This window comes from Hyposmocoma kahamanoa, unplaced genomic scaffold (genome assembly GCF_003589595.1).
Source record: "Hyposmocoma kahamanoa isolate Upper Pololo Valley unplaced genomic scaffold, ASM358959v1 88, whole genome shotgun sequence".
Classification (NCBI taxonomy): Eukaryota; Metazoa; Arthropoda; class Insecta; order Lepidoptera; family Cosmopterigidae; genus Hyposmocoma; species Hyposmocoma kahamanoa.
In genome coordinates, this window is record NW_020654466.1 from 16,317,933 (window position 1) to 16,343,818 (window position 25,886).

A 25,886-nucleotide genomic window follows, 5' to 3' on the forward strand; every position below is an offset into this window, starting at 1 on the left:
TCGGATGACACTAATTCTAATAAGTCTGACGAAATCCGCGATGTTGCGAACAAAGTTTGTCCCAATAAAGGTAAAACAGTGTCTGATAGCAAGAAAGAAAAGAAAGTTAAGGCGGCTGACAAATCTGCAGAGTCTGAGAATAAGAGTGATTCTAACATAACAAAGAAAAATGAGGACAAGAAATACTCCAAGAGTATGGAAAACGTGTCGAGCAAAATGAACGGTGACAGCAGTAAGATAGTAGTAAATGGGGAAAAAGACAGGGAGTTATCTCCCAGCGAAGATGGCGATGACAAGAAAAGGGATGCCGAGGTTGTGTTCATTCAAGACTTGGGTTTCACCGTCAAGATTGTTAGTCCTGGGGCTGAACCTTTGGACATTCAGGTAACTTCTACTATAGTTTGAATATTTTGTGTCCGCATTGAATATTTCTTTAATTTAAATTAAGCTGTTTACGTATGCTGCGAGTAGCTTTTTGGATTTTTTCTTATTCATGATGTAGACTTTAGGCAAAAGAGAAAATGATTTTGGATCCAATTTGGACCTTTGTAGATATAAAATTAATAAATACTATCACAGGTGTCAAGTATGGAGCTAGTTCAGGAAATTCATCAAGTGTTAATGGACCGAGAGGACACTTGTCACAGAACGTGTTTTTCACTGCAACTCGACGGTGTTACTTTGGACAACTTTGCGGAATTGAAAAATATTGAAGGATTGAAAGAGGGATCTATTATTAAGGTACAAAATAATCAATCATTTGTAATCAAGGTCGTTATCGATTCACCTAGTTATTATAGATGAACTTATTAAATCGTAACGTCAATAATCCAATCAATCAAATGAATAACGTTCGGTAGGTGTATCCAATATGTCGAGTTATTGATTAGATTTTATGAGAGCTTTAATTTTAAGTGTAAATTATTATATTAAGTAATTATTAACTATATGTATATTGTATAAAAATACTATTATACAATATACAATATACTATTATTCTTAATTTACTTCAAATTAATAATGTTTCGATATTACAATTTCAAGGATCATTTTTGTTCTACTGTTTTGTTTTATATTAATGGCGATCATATTATGAGTTACTTCCTAAATAACAATAAATGAAAGTAGTAGAACAAAAATATTGTAACACAAAATGGTGCCAAAAGACAACAATGTCCATAAAGAAGAAATGTTAGTAACAAACTCCTCTATACTTAACTCATAATCTAGAAGTCACTTTCATTTTAAGGCCCATTGGAATATGTAATTGACTGGACCCTATTGACATAAGATGTTGATATTTTCATACCAATAAGATTTTCTCTCATCACACTAAAACCTCCTGATTGATAATCGGGGTCATCAAAAAATGGACTGAACCTGAATCATATGACTAGGCCATATGTAATGGATATTAACCGTTGGAGGTAGGCCTCCAATGGTTAATATCCATTGCGTCTCTCAAAACGAAGTAAAACTTAAATCAAGTTGATCCTTTGACTTGAACTGTCCAACTTATAAATTTTATGTAAAATGCACATGAAAGTCAGTTATATGAAACAAAAATCAATAATTGAATCACAATGATGTTATTATATACCATTGTAACAATTGGTTGTACATGAAACCGTACTACGTTTTTAAGGTATATAAATAACATGAACTGCAAATTTCAACGACGAATATTGACTGTTTTTTTGTACATCTTAGTTATGGCCACCGTTATACAATCGACTGGCGAAAGACTTCTTTTTTAAAAGTTAACTAAAAATCATTACTTGAGATCTGTTGGTGCCATTAATAGGTATGTACATAAAATCACTTCATTGCAAGTATTTATTACAGAGCTTACCAATTATTATATTAATTGTAAATTATTTATTTAGACTCGTCATTCAGATAAGACAATGTTTTTTTTTGCTAACTTTTAATTTATAATATACATTATAAACGTTTTAACGTCAGCACGTAAGAACATACAATACGATAAGAAATCGTTGACGTGATGACTATGTGAAAACTTAAGTCATTGCAGTGTAGGGAATATGATTGGTACGTGCACAATAAAATGTACTTATAAGTGTACTTTGAAGTGTAATGGAGTTTTGAATCAAGTTAATGTGAATAGCATAGAATTAAATTTGAAAATTCAAAAGTCAAATTTGAAAGAAAATGAACGTAAGCGAACCACCATAAAAATGTCAGTCGTAATAGACGGGCATATGTATGTATGAACGAATTAAATATCAAACGAACATTATTAATTTGTACAAAAAATGTAAAACTAAGTAAACTTGCTTGGTAAAATTACTTATGACGGTCCTATCAGCAGGGCTAAAAAGGCCGTATTGGCAGTGTCATAATATGATTAATTGACAATTCATATTAACGCATTATATATATAGACCTCTATGTATATAAGAGATGAATTGATTGATTGAGGATTGATGATTGATTGAAATCTTAGAGAGACCTCTATAGAACACTGCCAAATAGATGATTTGCATATTTAGGTTTTGTTTCTAAGTTCATAATATGAATTGACAATTAATCATATTATGATTCTGACAATGCGGCAGTTCTTGTGTCCCCTAAATGTTCAAGGCTTAAGTCTGCTAATTTTCTTGAAATATTGGTAGTTGTGATTCTATTGATACTCCACTAAGATTTTATTACAATTATGATAATAATTGTTATTCTGCTAAAAATCTGTGCAGTGAAATGACAATGATGGCATTCATTGATTAACGATCGATGTCGGCTTACCAAAAGTACCATGGAAATTACTATGCATATTTTAATTTTTATCTCGTTTAATCAGCTATTTATTCTTCAAATTAATGTTTATTTTATAAAAAAATCTCAATAATTGATAAGCACTGGAATTGGAAGTAAATACGAATCGAAAGAAACGTCAGTTAGTAGCCGACCTTCGACTCGCCATTGAATAACTGAATACCAAAAAATTGCAATGGCTGTGGAATAGTAGCTCGATGGCTAGCCCCTGACAAACCTTTACTCTTAACTTTTAGCAGAATACCACACGTACTAAACACGTATAAATTTACAGTCTATCGACACACAACTGAGATGATTTGAAATTGGCAGAATTGGGCCCAAGTTTTCATTATTGAAGATACGAAAAGGAAATACTGCTATGCGTTTGCTAGAGCAGTTTGGTGTTACAAAGTATTTGATGTGCAGACCTACAACAATTATCATATTTGTGCCTTGAATGGCGTTTTTTTAAAAAAAAATTTCAATCATAGGTTGTGGAAGAACCGTATACGATGCGCGAGGCTCGCATTCACGTGCGTCACGTTCGCGATCTTCTAAAGTCGACCGATCATACGGACGCTTACGCTGGCCACGAGTGTTCTTCGCTTGCTTTTCTGAATATTGTCACCCAGGGTGACATACTTGGTAAGTAACTTTTTGTACAGACTTAAATTCAACTCTATGCCGCTTACGATAACGGTCCAAAGTATAATGTGTAAAGCTTGACATGCTCTTGTCTACTATAGTGGAGCTATTCTTTTGACTAAAGGAGCAAGATAAGAGCTCTTACCCGTATCGAAAATTTATATTTCTAAAAAAGGAAAAAAAAAAGGTTCAAAATAACCTAATCAGCATAAGGACGACCACGTATGCAGAAACACTACAACTTGTACTGCCTTGCTACTTAAGCGACTGGTGTCAAAATTACCATATGTTTAAATGGACCACACGTTGAAACGACAAGGTGTAGTTTAGTTAAAAATTTGTAAATATGTTTATCTATAAGATATCTATGATGTTTTACTACTGTGATTTTCAATTATTTTTTGTGAAATTATCCCACAAATTTTTCGGTCGTTGGACCGAAACATAGAATAACTCACATGATCTAACTGGACTCGAATCAGTTTCTGTTGCCACACTGGGGCGACCGCTCTTGCCATATTTATCAAGATATTGCGAAAAACGTGAAATATATTTCATCTGGGATGGAAATAAGACTTAATACTTTGGTAATTGTAGGCTTTAATTTTTATAAAATGGAAAAATAATTAGTTGCACTCAACCGGTACCTAAACCTACAGACATCTCTCATTCGTCACCTTTTTCCTTCTTTTCACAATTGATCATTCAGATCTACCCATTCACACTGAACTTCGTTTATAATCCTACACACAACACGGCATAAATAAGCGAGGCCTATCGGTGCGCTCCTGGAGAATGTTCACTCATGAACATTCGACCAAATTAAACTACCTCCGCGTCTGAAGTAAATTATTACTACTGAGAGGTCAATATATCCTCATGCCTTTATATTTTGCCATCACTAATTCCAACATTTTTTAAAACAGAAAAGAAAAAGTCCCGTCCGGAAAGCGTAGATTGCACTCCACCAGACTACATAATGCCAGGTAGTACTGAGAGACCGCTGTTGCCTCTTCACCCGGGTCTCACTAAGGAAAATAAGGCCCCGCAATGCTTGAAGGTAAGTTAGTTATTACCTATTGTTTTATTTGCTTAAACAATCTCTTATTTGAAATTCTTAACGCGTTGTCGACAATGCTAGCATAATATAATAAGAGCAAGTAGGACAACATCCGCCTGTTCGGCGCATAAATTCTCCATATTTCACTCGGAACGTAGGTTTGTTCCTTTGAACGTAGGTTTGTTGAACCTTTATGTTGTAAACATAATATGAAAAAATTAAGATGTTCATTACGGTATTATCGTGCTGTGTTGAAATAACCTTTCTTAAATGTAGTATGTGTATATTTTCATCCTAGCATCGCGGATTGTTATCTTGGTTATGGAGTATGATTATGAAAAATAGAAATGAAATGCTGAACAATTCTGTAGGATATGAAGAACTCTTGTTCAAACTACCACAAACACAATAATGTACACGTCTACTATTTGATCGTCATTTTGTAAACATCGAGCGTTCATTTCAATTATATAACAATTGGCGCGTTGGACAAACCGCTCTATGCAATGTGAGTGCACCGCGAGATTATACGAATTTGTGCGTTCGTACGCGACGCCGACGCACGGCGGGCGTATACACATACAACCCGCGCTGCTACGTTTGCATGGAGTTACCATACTTATTACACTATGATACCAGTCCAATGAATGACTAAAGGGTTTTATCGTGACATTTTCCATCTCCGTTAAATCAACTGATATGTTTACAAGTGTAAACTGCTTACATTTCCGAAAAACACAATGACGCACATTCGCGCTTTGACTTGTAAATGAACGATATGTGTTCCCCAACTAGACTATCGCTTTAGTTACAATACACAAACGGAGACAATAAACGATGATTATTATTATTATAACCAGGTGTTAACCACATCCGGGTGGAACCCTCCGCCTGGACCTCGCAAGATGTGTGGTGACCTGCTGTACCTCCACGTAGTCACACTCGAGGACCGCCATTTCCACATCACGGCGTGCCCCAGAGGATTCTACCTTAATCAGTTAGTATTTATATATAACATTTTATCTTACTGTGTCTTCTTTCATTCATTCACCATCAAAGCAATTGACCTTAATGAATGACAATTCAAATAAACGTATGTTGGTTCGAAAATGTTGACACGGTACTAATAGCGATGAGTGTACTCTCGTATCGTGACTCTACTTCCCGAAATGATTTCGATACAGCTATCAATATAAGAAGGTGATTAAATTGTTAGAGTGTCATAGCATTTACTATTCATGTATTTTTGCAACATTTGCACATTTTTTTGGAAAATGTATAACATAGATTGACTCAACCACTAATGACTTAAGAATATTAATTTAAATCACCAACAACCCTTTGTTGGCCGTGGAACTACCAACAGAACTACTGGCAGTTCCACGAGCAATAATCTTCTCCCGTGTAACTATCGACAGGCCTAGTAGTATCAAGGGTAGGCAATTGTTTTTGTCCGTGGTACTACCACTACTATATATATGCAGGGCAATATACTTTCCCGTATTACTATAATAATTTCATAAAACAAACGATACCAAAGCCAAACAATACAATAATAACCTAATCTCAGTACAGAGTACAAAAAACTAGGGGATGAATAACATTTGTGATGTTATTCATCCCCTAGTTTACCACCCTTATTGGTGGAATATTTTCTTCAAATTTAAATGGGACCACTTCTAAGGTACCCACTTTCCAACAAAAAAAGAATCATCAAAATCGGTTCACAAATGGCGGAGTTATCGCGTAACATACATAAAAAAAAAATTAGAAAAATTAATTTAAATTTATTAAAGAAATTAGTTTTTTGAATTTCCAAAACATAGCGAGCGTGCTAAACATATTTTTTTCAGCCTTTATTATATATTTATATTTAAAATATTTTTTCAATATACTTACATTTTATTTTGCAATACTGTGTCGATGTCTGATCGACTGTCATGTTTTGTATAATTCGGTTGAATTAAGTGTAGCCTTCTAATAACAGATCCACCGAAGAAGTTTTCAACCCCCGGCCATGCACCCCGCCTCTACTGTGCCACTCCCTGATCGAACTTCTCAGCATTGTGTCCCCTGCGTTCAAGCGGAACTTCAGCCTGGTGCAAAAACGCCGCATGCAGAAGCATCCCTTCGAAAGGGTCGCCACGCCTTATCAAGTTTATCAATGGTCTTCGCCGATGTTGGAACATACTGTTGATGCAATTCGAGCTGAAGACAGTAAGCTTTTTTTGACACTCATGCTCCGTAATAGGGAAACTCTGTATCGCGGATGCCATGGACACAAACAGACAACCACAAATTACACCCAAACTCTCGAGAGAAATAAATGTAGAGTGAAATATAATGCTTAGCCGTAGATATTGATTACTTAAATAATATAAAACTATAAACTTTTTTCTTTATTTATTTCGCTCAATGTGTCTCATATAAGACAGCCTTAATACGCTTGTAACTTAATAAAATATGATGGACTTTAATATCGATATACAGTGTTTTTTTAATGGGACCGTATGGGAAAATCCGAAAGCATAGAAGATACAAGGAAACTGTCTTAGGAATCATTAAGTTTTTTTTGTGAAAACAATTTTGGTCACTAGTACAATAGTCAATTTTCTGGGCTAGCGTGAGTTGTCCATAAAAATGAATAAAATTGACTAAAATTTTTTTTGGTGCTGATCAACTTATTTTTCTGTAAGGATCAAAAAAAGTTCATACAAAATTAATTACATTTTATTAAATTTGACCAACTTCTGCTGTCCTTTGTTTTGGTTTTTTGCCGTAGCACCATCTGTTAGGAATCTATGAAAATTTTTCTTCACTTAATTTATTTATGGTACATTTATTATGTTTTGTAAACTCATGGAACAAAAGTTGTTAATTATGATATTAGTAATATACTCTTGCGAGATTGTTAGTATTACGAATATATATATATATATTGTTCTATATAACCATTTTCCATACAGCATTCTCTTCAAAACTGGGTTACGAAGAACACATACCAGGCCAGACTCGCGACTGGAACGAGGAGCTTCAAACCACCCGTGAGCTGCCACGTGCGACTCTACCTGAGCGATTGCTGCGTGAAAGAGCTATTTTCAAGGTTCGATATATTTTTTTTCCATATGATACCAAGTGAAGGGACGAACAAGTCGTAAGCCATCAGGCTCAGGTAAGCTACACGCCTGTCCACAACAGTTGCAGTGCCACTCAGAGCTTCAAATCGCAATCTGAGGGGCACTGCCACTGCGCGCGTCACTCTGAGACAAGTTGACAAGTCACATGTGCCTGTAATTTCTCCAGCACCCTTACCCTTCAAAACCGGAACGCAGTAATGCTGCCATTACTGCTTGGCGGCAGAAATAGGTAAGGTGGCAGTACTTCCCTGGACGAACTCTTTCACAAGTAGCGCTACTGCTACTAAAGTTCAGTTAAGATTCAGATCAAAAATATTATTACATAGAGTGTTAAAATGATTGTTTTGCCTGCAATTAGTGTGGGCCGGGGGTAGAACCAAAAGTGAATTGTTTCAGACTTACAGGGAACTGTCAGTGATATTTGAGATAGCATAACATAGCAGACAGTCAATGGAGTCGGACGCAATTTATAATAAAAATAAATAAAATTTTCTAAAATAAGCATTAAAACCAGGTCCACAGCGACTTTGTAGCAGCGGCGACGCGCGGCGCAATGGCCGTAGTTGACGGCAACGTGATGGCGATCAACCCCGGCGAAGAGCCCAAGATGCAGATGTTCATCTGGAACAATATCTTCTTCTCACTCGGCTTCGATGTCCGCGACCATTACAAAGACCTCGGTGGTGACGCCGCTGCTTTTGTTGCTCCTGTAAGTTATGTTTCGTTACCCATACACGTCTTATTGCTTTACACAGATACTCTAAGTAGAGGCGATAGATAATAGACTACCAGGAATTTAGAGAGAAGAAAGAGAAAAAGAAGAATTTTAGGGGAACCAAGTTTATTCTTAATATTTTCCTAAACTAAAGCATTTGTGTTATGGAAATCGAAAATAACGACGGTACAACCAACACCCAGACCCGAGACAACATAGAAAAGTTAGTTTTCTATATTGACCCGGTCGGGAATCGAACCCGGGACCTCAGAAATGGCTACACCATGAAAACAGGTGTGCAAGTCACTCGACCACGGAGGTCGCCAATAATGCAAGTGTATACAATCTGTCGGCAAGCAATCTTCTATTCCCCATACATCCCACAGCTGGCCATGGGTTTCCTCTAAAGAGAGAGTTACATTTTAAGCACCATCATCGAGCAATTATTTTATGTTATTAGGGATAACAACAGCCAATATTCGTAATGCAATTTTAACCTTAACACATTTTTAGCACTTTTTGTATAGGCCAATTCAAGTTATCCATTAAAATAATAATTTAAGACGTTAGACGTGTTTATTAAAAAGTATAAAAGATAAAAACAAAAATCAAACAAAATTAAATAATACTGTCTTTGTTAATAGAAACAATACGAGGAAAAAAGTGGGGGAAAAAACATTAAAATGAAATAAGTATATTGTTAAATGAATTCTACATACGTATAATGAATACGCACGTACATATTAGTAATGAATAATATAATACATCTATGTATACATACATATAATATATACATAACACTATTGTGTGTTACATATTTATAGGGTGACAAAAAAAATTAAGAGTACATGAAGGGGAACCATCTTAAACGCTTTAGATAGCTCATTTTAATATTAGTAAACGTTCTTTTATTTTTCGTAATATCAGTAACTGCATTCACAGTTTAATTTTGAAGTTTATCTGAGCCTGAACTCGAACTAATTAAAAGTGCAAAAAATAAACACTCGCTCTTATTGTACTAATTGATACGATCAATGATAAGGATAAAGCACTCCAATAAACATTGAGTCAGTAGCCTTATGTATAAATTGCAATGCTCTTGATACCGATCTCGGAGCATCGCGACACATTTCTCTCTGCGTCTCAGAGCATTGAAATTTAAACTTAATAAAATAAAAAAGGGACATTGTTTATCCACGAAACGCATAAACAAATATAAGCGAACAATTAAAACAAAAGAACACTAATGTGAACAAAAAGTATGAAGACTCAGCATTGCTGATTTACATATACAGTTTATGTAAGTTTATTGCTTTATCATTATGTTATACTACCATGATATTAAAAATTACTAATTACGTTTTATTAAAGAAATAATTTTTATTAATTAAATTACTAGTCTATGAAAGTTTTTTGTGTTCGATCTTTGTATTAATAATATTTACACCTTAAATATACGTTGACAAATTTAATGTCCTTTGCCTTAGCGATTAGTGTATACATGGAGGTCTACCCCGTTCTCATCCGTCCAATATAATTACTGTCTAATAAGTAATACTCGACCAAATAAAAAAAAAACAATGTCAAATATGAAGCCTCATTCGCATCATGCTTCTTTTAATTTGGTTTGGATGGAGAAAGGGAGTAGACCAACTGATGTTCTGAGGTGCTCGGCATTCAGCATACGATCGTACATTGATCTAGTAACCGTATGATAAAAAGTAATAAGCTAATGGTGACTATTTTGATCAAATTTGCTTTATAATAATATAATTATTTGTTCAGCGCAACGACCTTCAAGGTGTCCGCGTCTACAGCGCCGTAGATACGCCTGGCCTCCATACCCTCGGCACGGTGGTGGTGGACTACCGCGGCTATCGAGTGACGGCCCAGTCCATAATACCCGGTATATTGGAGAAGGAGCAAGAACAGAGTGTTGTGTACGGAAGCATCGATTTTGGTACCACTGTTCTAAGTCATCCGAAGTATATGGAATTGGTGAGTAAAGTGATCTGCTTTTTGTTTTAAAAAAAAAATTTGCTGATAAGTTCGAACAACACCAATATTGATGTTAAAAATCAATTTGAGTTTTTAAATTTCGACGCCCGAGAATCTAAGGGATCTAAACACGCACTCAGAAAAAGATCGTTGGTTAAGGGTTGACAGAGGTGTTTAGTATCCATAACAAAGTTTTTATTGTCATGGAATTACAAAATAATTTTCACTTTGTAATTTCATAACAACAAGAGCGTTTGCGCACAACGTCGGATTCGAATCAGGGGGTCTACTCTCGATCTCCGTCCGACATCCGTCCGAAACAATTACTGCCAAATAAGCAATACTTGACCAAATGAAAAGACGCGTGATGCGAATGAAGCTTTATACTGGATATTTGTCTTTTAATTTTGTCGAATATTACTTATTTGACAGTAATTGTTTCGGACGGATGTCGGACGGAGATCGAGTAGTAGCCCCCCAGTTCCGAATCCGAGAAATCACGGTCGGAATGTCACAGTGGTCATTTTATCTACGTGTATAAGTGTACAAGCGATATTCGTATTTTTTCGGATACGTATCGGACTTAGTGCACAAGCGACATCCGAAGTGGGTCCGAGTTTTCTAGAATTGTATAGTCTCGGATTCAGAACAAATACGAATCGGATGCAGTGCGTAAACGAGCTTACAAAGTTTATTATGAGGACTAAACATATCTGTCGGCTCTCAGCCAATTTCTTTTTTCTAACGGTACTGTCTAAATTTAAATTATTTGTGTTCTAGTAACCTAAGTATTAAAAGTATTTCCGTAGTTTCCGGTCAAATCAGAGATGCTGAGTTGAGACTGCCATATGATAATAATTTTGTTACTCTTGTGAGATTGATTTTTTTTAATGAGACATTCGCACCCCTCATGGAAGAATGGCATAAATGGAGTTACGGCAAACATGTTTATTCCTCCAATAGATACAGAAAAATATAACCCACAATCTCTCCAATTCTTGTAATTCTATCGACTAGTATTTTAGGTAGAGTTACAAGAATTGGAGAGGGTGTGGGTTCTATTTTTCTGTATCTAAACTCCACTTATGCCATTCTTCCATGAAGGGTGGAAGACACATTGACATAACAAATTATTTTTAGAATTTTATTTATGAGACTGTGGTGGGTTTTAAATACAATATATTTATTTGCCTTAGCTAAGCAAAGCAGGACAGCAACTAAAGATAATGCCGCACTCAGTGATCAGCGCGAATGGCGAAACAGTTGAGTTGTGTTCCAGCGTTGAGTGCAAGGGAATAATAGGAAACGACGGCCGTCACTACATTTTAGACCTGCTACGTACCTTCCCGCCTGATGTTAACTTCCTTCAATGTAAGTTACATTCATTGTTACGGCTAAAAAGTTAGAGTTGGACCCAGTCCATGTTGCGGAACGGTTAAAAACTAATTTATTTCACTAGCAACTTGAAAATATGTCGAAGTTCACTATTAACTAGCTAACGACATTGGACAAGTAACTTGAAAAGTTTCGATTATGCAATGGAGGAAATCATCATTATCACCAACCCATAAGTAAGTCCCACTGTTGGGCACGGGTTACCTCACAGGCGAAGGTTTAGGCCCAATATGGGTTGGGGACTTCCATGTTTTCCTTAGACTGTCAACCACCTTACACATGCAGGTCATCACGATGTTTTCCTTCACCGAAAAAGTAATGGTGAGAGCCCGAATTCGAACCCATGGAGGACAGGATTTATTATGTTTATTTTTCTTACAGTGGAAGATGACGAACTCAGAGAGGACATAAAGTCAATGGGATTCCCAATAATACACAAGCACAAGCTCTGTTGCCTTAGACAAGAATTGGTAGACAGTTTTGTCGAAGCTCGTTACTTCATGTTCATTCGATACGCGGCCTTCCATTTACAACAATTAAGTGCTAAACGGCAACAAAATAAAGAACAACAAAAGTCCATTGAAGCTAATAAAGACGAGTCTGAGAAACGAGAAAAAGATAAGAAACAGAAGAGAGAAAAAGATAGTGCCAAAAAGGATGAAACTGATAGTGACAAATCTGACGAAAAGGAAAAGACCAAAGAGGAGGAATTGCTTTCAAACGAAAATTATTCAGACATTGACACCGATGTGGCTAAGAAGATCGTTGAAAGCATAACAGATTCAATTTGCAGCGGTGAAAAACAGGAAACTGATTGTGAGTACTATGCCTCGCTCCTAGCTTACCGAAATTCATACGCGCTTTCCATTACATCCAATCAGAGATGGCTGTTCTGTCTACTGTTCATCTCTTTGACAAAGCTGTGATCTGTGAATGAATGCAATAGAAAGGCCTCGCAATTAGACAGTTAAATCTCGACACCGCACGTATGGAAGCCATTTAACTTAAATACTTCACGGCTAGCATTTCTTTAGAATAGATTAACCCGTCACGCGTTCGAGAGACACACGATTGCGGTATTTTTATTTTTATATTTTTTCATACATTTAAACCACAGCTGCGAGTTATAGACATCGTGTGGCTCTAAGGCGCAGTACCAAAATCGTTAGGGACACCGCGTGTCTCTAGGAAGTTGTGACGGGTTGAGTATTTGTCTCAAATTGTAGTTTTTATTTGAAATCGTAACATAATTGTCATCTCATTCACATTCATTTTAATTACTTTACAATTGCCAAACATAAAAAGATACAGATATTTATCGTCCCGTTGTTGAACAGAACGAAATGGTATTTTTATTTTTTGCTATTTATTTCCTACGGGTCTTAAAATGTCAAGCGATTTTCTTTAACTTCTTTACAAATATTGGTAAAAATTGTCAGTTTGAATGCTTACCTCGTTCCTTATTTTTAGTATGAAGGGACTTGTCTATTGCATATGTTTTCAATATCGTGTTATTTTATATCGGGGATTTATTTATTTTGTAAATAGAGCATAAAGTATCTTCTTTCTGCCATAATTTTAAAGCAAACGAGTTAACGTCGCAAGTAACGTCACCTTGTTACTCGTGTAGTAGCAATATATTTATTTCTTCTTCTTCTTCGTTTTGCTCAATGGCGGTTCCTTCTTTTTAAGATTTCGCCAGTGTCGAGTTTTCCGCTTAGCAGAATAAGTTCAAAATATGTTTCTGTAAATATGTAAATATGTAAATATGGCCGCCACATAGAGGATAGGCAATTTGAGGCGGCGTGCTTGGATTGACTCGGGATTCCTTAAGACGGGCCGATACGGGTATTTTAGTTCGAGATTCGTATAATTTCGCGTTTTAATCTACGATTAAGGCACAATAGCACTATCCTATTCCACTTTAAACTTGATTTCACAAAATAATTGAAAGTCAAAATAAAAACGACTCTTTTCCGTCCAAGAGGTCCAGAGATAATCCATATTTATTTCTAAGGTTCGACGGTAAGAGCGATGCCACACAGGCACTGCCAATGCGTTACGTCATCGCAACGTTATTATTTCCACGCACAGTGCTACGGCAAAGTAATGCAAATTAAAGAAATTGTATTATAAACACCGTTTATACCGTTAGCCGGCGAGCGTTCCCGCGCAGTAGTAGCAGCAGCAGCTCGCGCCGTGGCGTCACTCAAGGAGTCTGAATTCGACGTCCGCTTCAACCCGGACGTGTATTCACCGGGCATCAAACACGCGGCCTCCCCCGAACAGCTCGCCAAACAACGACATCTCGTCAAGGAAGCCGCTGCCTTCGTGCTCACCACGCAGATACCAGCTTTTGTAAGTAAACTTCATGATAATTTGACAGATCGAGTCACGTAATCGTTTTATGAAAAGCAACAGCTTGTACATCTTTGAAACATTGTAAAGGTCAGAAAATCCTAATACCCTAATGCAGCGTAACCACTACTTTCTCTCTCACACTCAGCCGTGACTAGTTCCAGACCAGCTACCCTCCAGCTTTTAAACATATATTTTGTAGGTTATTATATATTATTAGCTTATTTATTATTTTCTAATTGGTTCTAACATAAACACACGAAAAAAATTTTATTACCCTGCAGAAATTTTGCTTTTGTGGTCAGGACAACGAAAAATTGAAATTTGCGTATCATACAGAAAACGCACAAATTTTCGGGTTACGCTTTATTTAAAGATAAAAAAACATATTTAAAATCTATAGTAAGTTTCAATCCAAATTCACAAATTGATGACAAAGAAATAAAAATATATAGATTTGCGAGATTATGTACATACCACTATGTAGCGTTTCAATAATAATAAAATAAGAAATAAAATTGTTTATTGAGTAACTTATTGTACAAAGCAATAACTAAAGACTAGTTATGTTAATCAATGTAAAATATAACATGTATACCTGAAATAGGCAGCTATGTAAATACCACTGTGACTGCTACAAAAGCAAAGTTGCAGGGGTATAGTTACTCCTTTCTACATCCTTGCTGCTCCATTAAACAAAAACCAATCCTGTCAACTCAGAAAAAGAATATTTATGAAAATTTGTTACAAAGTGTAATTTGTACTTGACCTACCTACATAGTGTAATTTGTCCTTGACCTTCCTATCTCTTTATATAAGATAGTTTATGTAATGATTTACTTAGTGAAGACTGTTTATAAGTATTTAATTTTCATTTGTCAGATGTGACACTTAAAACTCCTGAAGTGATTCAGTGTACTACTTACTTTATATCCCTATTTATTAGAATGTGTGAATATGAAATAAATTAACAAAAGTAATATAAATCACTGTTAGAATAGTGACGCAATGTAATAATTAGATATCTTTGCCAATCGCATTGATGAGATCTTTTTGCCAAGTCTGGATTGTATTAAAACTTAGTACAGATAATCATTTTTAAGGCACAGTATTGCCGTTTGAATCGTCGTTTTTCTCATCGAGTATATAACCAGAAATAGAGACGAATGTTATTTAATTGGTTTGAAAACTATTCTGCCAAATAATTACGGTGACAACTGCGCTCCGATTGGCCAGCCCGAATTCGAAACAATTGACGGGTGTCGTCAATTGTTTCACTTCGAATCGACCAGTTTAACTTGAGCTTTGCTATAATGGAAGAAAGTTGAAAAATTACGCATTTAATATTTAATTACCGATGAAATATGATTTCGTTTGTTTTGTAATAGATGTTTTGCTGTTTTTCCTACACCACCGAATGGACCATAGTTAGAGAAATTATCTTTATTACAATAAATACAGAATATTTTTGAAATATACGGAGACGTACACACGGGTCACTTGTTGACTCTGTACTGTTCTATTTTGTTCTAATTTGTGATTCCAGCGCAAACGAGTGGTGATATTTAAAAGTGATATAAAGCCCATTTGCCTGATGAGTTGCCAGGGTTGGGTGGCCTTTATTTCGTCTCTGTTTCTGGTTATATGCTCGATGTTTTTACTCATGTATCTGTCAAATAATGAATACAGCTGTTTGTGGTTCACCTTACGTGGTTTATTTGCAGTTTAGATAATTTTATCAAGTACAATAAGTTATATAAGATTCCAAAATTAAATTACTAAATATTTTTTCTACAGGTCCGCGAATGTTTAGAGCACACATCAGCACCAATGGACGGTGCCGGGCTAACCGAAGCCTTGCACGCTCGCGGCATCAATGTGCGGTATTTGGGACGTGTCGCGTTGGCGCTCAAGCCCCATGCTCAGCTGTCCTACCTTCATGGCATCGCTGTGGGAGAGCTCGTATTGCGTTCGGCCAAACACGTTTATACTACGTATCTGCAGGTTTGTAATTACGAACATGTAACATTTTTTTACTTTCGTTGTACATACTTGGTGTAGAGAACGTCAATAATTTCTTTGAAATTTTGACTTTGAAAGGGTTAAAGAACTTATTATAGACCCTAGCATTGTTAATAAATTTTATATGTAATGTGAACTCTCCACATGGTCCGCTTGTTGTAAAATAAAATATTTCTGATTCCGTACATTAAAAAAAACTTCTTATTGTTGATGTATGTCTAGCATGGTTATTTCAAAACATAAATTTTAAGTGTAAGCAACAACATTGTGTAAACGTGAATTTGAACTGATATATTTATGTAACGGTTCCGATCATCGTTCGTTATTGTAAACTTTTTTAACTAGTATTTCTCATTGTAAGTGTATGTTTGTATTCTGTTTTGAGAAATAATGTCTTTTAACCATATAGATCTAATTTCATCTTGATGACTTAGCCTTTGATGTCATATCAATGCTAGTGCCACTGTATTTCAGATCTTCAAATAACTTGTCAACTTTTGAATTCTTTATTATTGCGGCTTAATAGTCAAAAACATAATAGATGTAAAGAAGTTTGGTTTTGCTTGTGCAGGGCAGCGACGCAATGTGCACCGGTGCAGCAGTGGCACATTTCCTGAACTGCTTATTAGGCGCGTGCGCAAGTCCCGCACCTTCAGCGTGTGAGGCGCCGGCGCCCGCGCGGGGCGGCGGTCGCGGGGGCAGGGGGCGCCGCTCCAAGCGACCGCAACCCCCCGCTTCTCCGCACCCGGAGTGGCAGAACCTCACGCCCAAAGCACTCTTCTCTCAGATACGTCATGAACTCAAGGTCAGTTAACAATAAACTTGTGGAACAAATGAACTACGAGCTTGGCATTTGTAGTAAAACTACATTATCATTCACATGGTGTACGCTCGTACGTCGATCTCGTCGAGTGCTAAATCCTATTGTTTATCTACAATTTAATAGACCGCGTGATTTCAATACAAAATTGTGCATATATAGATGTGCTTACAAATAATAGATAGATAGATAGATAGATAGAACGTTTATTTGTTACTACATTCACATTAATATTTTCATTCACAGGCATACTGGGGTTACGAACTTCAGTCCGACAATATGGAATCTATAATAGAAAAGCATGGATTACAGAAAATATCGCTTCTCAGGCAAGTATAAAAAATGTCTATAAAATTTTGGTTACCATATAGATAAAATATCAGTCCCTATATCTTCATGACCTTACCTATTTCTGCCGCCAAGCAGTAATGTGAGCATTACTGCGTTCCGATTTGGGAATGTGAGGGTGCTGGTGAAATTACAGGCACATGGGACTTGTCACCTTATGCCTCAGGGTGACGGTGGCGCAGTGGCAGTGCGCCTAATATCTTTATGATTTAAAGCTTTGAGTAGCACTGCAACTGTTATGGATAGGCGTGTCGCTTACCACCAGGTGTACGACTTGTTTCATTTCGTCACTTGGTATTATTAAAAAAAACGGTCCCAGGGTAAGAGCGATGTGAAGATCCGGAATTCTATTCCTGAGTAAACGTCGTGTACCCCCAAGGGAACACGTTCTGAAATAAAAAGAAAGGTATAAATTTTACGTATGTATATTTTCTACAGCACTTTTCTGTGAGCTGTAAACCAGCTACACCACATAAAATAATTGCATAGATCTTTAAGAGGGAGCAGAGGAAAAATTCCTAATCTTCGATTAGATTTTTGAGGGGTATATCCACTTTAAAGTTAAAAATAAAATATTGTATGAGTAACTACACGATATATTCAAGCATAGACATTAATCAGAAACATAAAACAATAAAGTTTCCTCGATAGATAAAAATCACGAAATGAACTCTAATTTTCACATTTTTTCGATTTATCCTCGAAATGCAGGGGTTGGCACAACTATCACTACGGATTTTTTAAATCCTTTTACTTTTAGAGTTATTCCGCTAAAACCAATTTGGTACTTTTAATGCGCAAAATTCAACATCTCCTGTCGCATGTCACGCGAACTTCAGGCATATATTTATTTCACAAATTTGGGCGGGGCCAACGTCAAAACTTTTTTGGCATGAGAGCTCTTAAGAAGTATTGTATTACGTACACACCCATTTGCGGACATAAGTGTAACAAAAATGAAAAACCATAAAGAACTTTCTATTCTATTCCTTGATAGGACCTATTTTATAAAAGCACTTTTGAAAAAAAAAAAGGCGTAGCAGCCTAATGGTTTGACATACCGCCTCTCAAGCAGAGGCCGTAGTTTCGAATCCGGTCTCGCACCTCTCGGAATTTATGTGCGAAATTTAATTTGAAATTCACCATCAGCTTTTCAGTGAAGGAAAACATCGTAATGAAACCTGCACGTAGAAGAATGTTCACAACTCTCGGCAACGCGTAAAGTCCCCCAACCCGCGTTTGGCCGGCGTGGCGGACTTTGAGCTAAACCCTCGCCTAAGGAGACCCGTGCCCAGCAGTGGGACGTATAAATGGGTTGCTAACGATATGTATAAGTTATCTCTTTTCTTGCAGATCGTTCGCACTCAAAGTAGGCCTCCAAATGTTACTACGTGAATATGACTTCGACAATAAGAATAAGGCCACCTTCTCCGGGTCAGATATCATGAACATTTTCCCTGTCGTTAAACATATCAATCCTAGGGTAAGTTTCGTTATCGTCATTATTATACATACATATATAACTATTTACCTATCTTACCGCCAAGTAGTAATGAGTGTAATACTGCGTTCCGGTTTTGGAGGGTAAGGGTGCTGGTGAAATTACGAGCACGTGGGACTTGTCAACTTTTGTCTCAGGATGACGGGTGCGGTGGCAGTGCCCCTCAGATCTTTGCGATTTAAAGCTCTGAGTGGCACTGCAACTGCTATAGACTGGCGATGTCGCTTACCACTAGGTGCATGGCTTGTTCGTCCCGTCACTTGATACATTAAAAAAAAATTTTGTAATTGAAAGGGGGCTAATTTTTACATCACACGATTGTACCAACACTTCCAGTTTAAAGAAAAAAAATCTCACTATACTTAAGTATTTTCCTTAAAACAATCAACGAAATTCTCTCATTTTATGAATGCAATTTTTGCTTAAAAACGCGATCTTTTTTTAGGCATCAGATGCATACAACTTCTACACAACAGGTCAAAACAAAATACAAGCAGGTGCCGTCACTGAAGGCCACGAACTTATAGCTGAGGCTTTGAATCTTCTCAACAATGTATATGGAGCTATGCACGGAGAAATTGCGCAATGTCTCCGCATGGTGGCGCGACTGTGCTATGTGACTGGCGAACATAGAGACGCTATGGCGTACCAACAAAAAGCAGTGCTTATGTCCGAACGAGTAAACGGAGTGGATCATCCTTATACTATTACTGAATACGTAAGTAGATCTATATATAACATCACTTGATATTTGTAAATCGCGTTCGTAGCTCAGGTTACTTTGTTACGTGATTAGAAAAATCTTATAGCTGGTTTACGCGTATTAAGTGACGAAGTAATTAAATAAATTAATGGAACGTTTTACATGCGTGTTTTAGTACTTAGACATTTTGCAATCAAAACGTTAGCCTGCCAAAAAAAACTGTGATCTAGTTCAACCGATAATCTGAACTAGTTGGTTCTTGTAGTTCTTTTAGTTCGTCTTGTCCTTGCTCGGACATTGAACGAATGCTCCAAAGTAGTATGTGTAGTATGTACTGAGTCGCATATGTTCATTCGTATTAATTATTGTGTACTTATTTGTTTTTTTGTTTTCAGTCGCACTTAGCGTTATACTGCTTCGCGAATGGGCAAGTGAGCACGGCATTGAAGTTACTATATCGCGCCCGTTACTTAGCACTCCTGGTCTGCGGGGAAAACCACCCCGAAATGGCGTTGCTTGATGTAAGTAAAACTTACAAATGACAATGTGCTTTTTTTAAGTGTATTACAATATCGAAGATCAGCAAACTTAAGCATATAAGTAAATGAATAAATTGTTCTTATATGCCTGTTTGTTTTTCACAAATAATAATAACTTTTGTAATAAAAAAGCCTAAAGTTAAAAGTGAATGCAATCACAATGGCATCTATTTGTCAAGTTTTGTTGAAATCCGTTAACGAAAAGTGGGTGAAATCTAATAAACCGGATTCATCCCCTAATTCGCCATTCTTAGCGGTGGAACATTTTCTTCAAATGTGAATGGGACACTACTGAGAAGTGTTGGGTCATGAAAAGATTTCATTTAAAAAAATTCGTATTTTGTACAAAAATAAACATTTTTCTGAATATTTTCCACATTTGACAATTGACAGCTGTCAAAAGATGAAGATACTGAATGAAAACGATGGATTCTTTAGCTATTGTCCAATCATTTTAAATCTCGTTTCACTGGAACTTGCTATTCGATATATAATTTTACTTTATTATTCACGTTAAATAAAACTTTAAAAGATATTTCTAAACGTAGACCACAATATGAGCCAGTTTTTCAGAAATTGTACTGGAAAAAGTTTTACTATTTGAAATTTTTCGGAAAATTACCCAACAATACTACTGAGGTACCTCCTTTCCCACAAAAAAGAATCATGACATCGGTTTGTAAATCGCACCCCTCATGGAGGAATGGCATAAGTGGAGTTACGTCAAACATGTTTATTGCTTCCATTAAATACAGAAAAATATAACCCAAATCCTCTCCAATTCTTGTGACTATCTACAATATTAGTCGATAGATTTACGAGAATTAGAGAGGATGTGGGTTATAGTTTTCTGTATCTAATGGAGTATATAACAATAAACATCTTTGACGTAACTCCACTTCTGCTATTCTTCCGTGAGGGGTGCATAATGTCGGAGTAATCGCGTAAGATACGCACAAAAATACAACCGAATTGAGAACCTCCTCCTTTTTTTGAAGTCGGTTACAAAGTTGTTGTCTGTCAAATCGAAGGAATTTTTCTTCGTGTTCGATCCTTGTATTAATAATTATAAATTCTAATGGAGAAATTTAAAAAAAATCATGGTCTTAAAACATCATAATATTCATTACAATCAGTAGTGAAAATATATTTTTTTTTTTTATTACAGAGCAACATCGCACTTATCCTCCACGCAGTAGGCGAATATGAACTCTCTCTTCGCTTCGCCGAGACAGCCCTCGCGGTGACTAGTTCTTCCCATGGACCTCGTTCATTGAAGGCGGCCGTCGCTCGTCATTTGTTAGCTCGGACGCTCTCATGTTTAGGAGACTTTAGAGCTGCGTTGCAGCATGAGAAGGAGACCTATTCTATTTATAAACAACAGGTAAATTTATCGACTTGTACGATTAACATTTCATCGTAGTTGAAATGTACTAAAAGTAACTTTTTTTATTTGATCATAATCCATCCATTCCAATTAATAGAGAAGAATATAGAGTTTCTTTTTTAAACAGTTCAAACTTGTAACTTTATTCCTTGTGTACTTTATCTGGAAATTTTTTGATGACAGTTGTATACTCATCTTTATGTAACTTAGACCATAGATAATTTCCTTTCCCGGTAGGCAGAAACCATAGAGAAATAAAATAAATAATATTTTGAGTTCTTAGATTTTCGCGATTGTTACGCGTTATTTATTTTTTCAAACAAAACCTATGTTTCGGGCCCTTTACAGTACCTCATACGCGGTTAAATCCGGATAAATAGTTTCATTTCCTATAAATAATATTATTTTGTATCCATTTAACTATTAATAAAGTTAATTTAATAAACCGTCTACTTACCGATGAAATGTTGAAAAATTTTGACGATTGCATTATTCCGTAGCTGGGCGAAAAACACGACAAGACACGCGAGTCATCAGAATGCTTGCGGCACCTGACGCAGCAGGCCGTTGTGCTGCAGAAGCGATTGACCGAAGCGTATGCGCGCGCGCCGCACACTGCGCCACAGCCGCCTCCTCTGCACATCCAGCCGCCCGGAATGGCCTCCGTCATCGACATGCTCAATCTCATTAATGGCATACTCTTTGTGCAGATCAGGTGAGTCCTACCACCTCTGCTCTTGAAATGGTACAACTAAACGTTTGAAATTATTGCCCGTGCTGTCTATGGTCTGACTCTCTTTTGGACGGCAAGGCAAGGGATCCTTCGACATTCCTACACGCAATCGCACACTGACGGCTACTATACCACGGTGTCCTTAGACATGCATAGCAATGTCGTAGCAACATCGTGCTCGCATTTGCGTTACGACTGATCTGAAGAGACGCGAGACATTTATCTTTATTCGGTTTTTTAATTAAAGATAATAATCTGACGTTTAGTGGGTTGCCAGTTTTTGATGAAATCGTAATAGTGTTGTCCTAAAGAATTGTTTGCCGTGACTCAGCAGGTCACCGAGGTAAATTTAAATTATTTTTCGAAAAATTCGAGAATAATAGGATAATGGTACAACTCTGTAGAGACTTAATGTAAATGAAATGTTATTTGGCAAATTAATAGTCAAAATATCGCATGTTTCTTTGTCACTGATTGTGTTTCAGTGAGTTAGTTAATTGCAATATACGTGGCAACATTATTTTTTCAAAAAAGTTCACTATCTTTTATAAATTAAATGTAATAAATAATAACAAAGTTTTCACAATATACCAAAGACAAACAATATTTGTTGCAGTTGTGATTTTAAATAAAAATTGCAGTACATTAAGTAGAAAGAAAACGAAATGATAAGATTAAAATAAATTACCCCAATTACTTGATGCGTAAAACTGAATATTGTATATACGCCATGAAATCGATAAATGGAATTGGCTATTGCGTATCTCGCGTCAGTACGAATGCATACGCCTTTTAAGCCGGTCGTTTTTTTTTTGTTTTGAGCTTTGCGTGATGTTTTAGAGTAATTTATTAAATTTCGTGTCGTTGTAGTTGATTTTTCTGCTTTGTTGTTGACTTTTGTTTCGTTGTTGTTGATTTAATTTTGTTTATTATATGTTCTTAAATTATTTTCTGCAAATCGATTCAAATAAATTATGTCGATAAGATATTTAAAACGATTTTTTTCATTCGATTTTACATCATCTCATCTTTTAGATACTTAAAATCACAAACATCACCGGAATCATGCTATGTGAAATGAACTATAAAAATCCCAATGTATAAGCGGCAGTTATCACATTTCACCACATGGATCGTCTTTGTTTGCTGATAGAAATTCTATAACGAACCTTTTTTGTATTTTCAGTCCCCAAGATATCGAGCAATTCAAAGCAGAGATAGAAAAAAGACAGTTAAAAGACTTACCAATCCCGCAAGAAATGGAACAGTTCAAAGCATTGAAACACTTACCCGGCCCGCAAGATATGGATCAGTTAAAAGCATTGAAAGACTTACCCATCCCACAAGACATAGAACACTTCAAAGCAGAGTTAGAAAAAAGAGATTTTAAAGACTTGCCCACACTGGATGACATAGAGCAATTGAAAGCAGAGGTAGACAAAAGAGAGATGACAAACTTGTCCAACCCGCAGAATATCGAACAATTCAAATTACAGTTTGAAAAAACAGATTTGAAAGACTTGCCTATTTCCGTGCTGACGGAGATGGGCAAAGGCGACAAAGAGCAGGAAGGGGGTAAGGAACCAAAGCAGCAAGTGAAGAGTTGAAAGCGCAGTGTGGAATCGCTCGCCGCGGCCGGTTGCAAGGACTCTGTGTAGTGATATCGCCTCACCGCACACCTTCCGCTACTATTGGACATTTATTCTAACCATCGTTACTTTATAACTATTGATTGATGATATTGTTCCTTATTCTATGAATGTATGCCGTAGTTGGTAGTGTGCTAAGGTTTAATGTAGGATTTTTTTGTTAGTCTAATTCTGCGGATATTATTTTGATCAAATAATTAAGAAATTATTTTATAAATTATCGCTGAGTGCAATAGTCTACTTACATGTTATTTCCGTACTTCGCTCAATTCACGCAGATGTAGGTATAATTTGATGCTTCCAATGGGAACCCACTGTTATAAGCCCATAGTAGTGCAATTCACGTAGTGATAATAGCAATAAGTTTTGGTTGTGAACCTAAGGCCGTGTGCTCGTTGCTAAGCAGTGTTGAGGCGAAATTTAACAGAAACTACAAACCACCGTTAAACGTTTGCGTTGCGAAGGTAGTCAATACTTTTCTATTGAACTACTAAGTAAATAAACTAATTAGTAGTTTGTGGATAGGCCTACATGCTCGACGGCAGTGTTGGGCTAAATGTAGTTTACTACAAACTACTTTTTTATATTTTGTAGTTACAATTAAATTTTGCCTAACACTGTCGCTAAGTTATGGTACTGGTGCTACTGCCAATTTGTCCTTCGTAGATGTATATGATTTTATGAATTGTTATAGTCGAGTATTATTTCGTTTTTAATTAGTGCGGGAGTATACATAATGTTGAAATACCTAATAGTCGTAGAATAAAGGTTATATTGTGATTGAAATGTAACAGAAGAATAGCTCGTTTATAACTGGTCGGTATGTCCAAACGCATGTATGGAGCCGCAGGTGCCCGTTGCAGAAACACTGCCTTCGATCTTAGTTTTTCGGTGTTAGTGTGATTAGTGCCATAATGAGTAGTGAATTAAGTCCTTTTTATAATATTTCTGTTAGTCTGTGATATAGAAAGTTGTATCATCGTGTTATGGTTTTAACAGTGGAAGGAAGCTACACATCACAATTTTAGTGCTGTTTTGTACCGTGTATAGATTGTACTGTCGTTAAATTTAAGTGCCGGTTGTGTTCTATAAAGCTAATGAATTATAGCTTGTTACGAATGTTATTGTATAGAACATGAACGTTACTTCGTTGAACAAAAAAAATTGCAATAAAAAATGCCTTACCATTAATGTCATAAGTTAACATTTGTCAGTAGCGCCAAGTGAACAAATTATATGCAATGGATACCGAATTAACAATTGTTAAAGTTTTTACCATAGATCAATATTTCGTTATGCACAGCTGTCTGTGTAAAATATAACTTGCAAATGGCATCGAAGACATTATCTTTTTTGCATGTTGTTTTTCAGATCGATTGTTTTTTTTTTTTTTCGATGTAATTGTTACTTCGTGTAATTTTGTAACAGAGTACCTTTGGGTATAATACGAAAAAAAGAAATTTGTCTTAATCATAGTCATTTGCAAGTTTGTTTGTTTTATTAAAATAGCCAATGTTGCTACTGTTGTTTGCTAAACTGTTTTTGATGAAATTTCAAGTTAATAAAGTATGTGCCTAAGCAAACAACATTGAATTTGTTATTGTTACATTTCTCTAACAATATGACGACCATGTAAATACGGCGCTGTTCGTAGTATACTAATAAAAATTCGTTTTTAAAAAATCTCATTTGTTTTATTTAAAAATACACTTAGGAGCGACGAAAAATATTAGTACCCTAGTACTCTACTTATTGTAGTTCTAATGGCGTGTTTATATGGGGTCGACTATAGTCTTCATGGTAGACTATGTAGCCTAACCGAAGGACACGCAGTCGTCTTGCTGTTTACGCCGAGTCGACTGCCGCATACGTCGAAATCATAAGTTAATGCACAGAGGCACAACAAATCGTTTGAAACGTTCAAAAAACTAAAGTGGGTATTCTTCGGCTCTCAGCACGTGTGTCGTGGTTGGACGTGGCCGCTGACACGCCCAAACTTGTTTGGTCTATCGTCGCTACCGTTGAAAGTCACCGAGCCGCACGACTGTGGTTACACCTAGTCGACTTCGGTAGAGAACTGTGGTCGTCAAACGATTCA

At 36.3% G+C, this 25,886-nt stretch overlaps 1 protein-coding gene across 1 annotated transcript; it reads left to right on the plus strand.

The window, feature by feature from the left end:
* The first annotated feature begins 227 nt into the window (after positions 1-227).
* On the plus strand, positions 228-25,188 carry LOC113235789 (clustered mitochondria protein homolog). The gene is made up of 21 exons (XM_026471692.1): positions 228-384; positions 580-741; positions 3,270-3,423; positions 4,350-4,483; positions 5,344-5,480; positions 6,471-6,700; positions 7,450-7,586; positions 8,135-8,329; positions 10,121-10,333; positions 11,530-11,704; positions 12,110-12,544; positions 13,884-14,086; positions 15,884-16,090; positions 16,680-16,913; positions 17,175-17,257; positions 18,630-18,759; positions 19,223-19,495; positions 19,876-20,001; positions 21,188-21,403; positions 21,907-22,121; positions 23,326-25,188. Exons 2-21 carry the CDS (start codon positions 589-591, stop codon positions 23,744-23,746), a joined length of 4,071 nt encoding a protein of 1,356 aa, XP_026327477.1. The 5' UTR covers positions 228-384; positions 580-588; the 3' UTR covers positions 23,747-25,188.
* Positions 25,189-25,886: the final 698 nt, after the last annotated feature.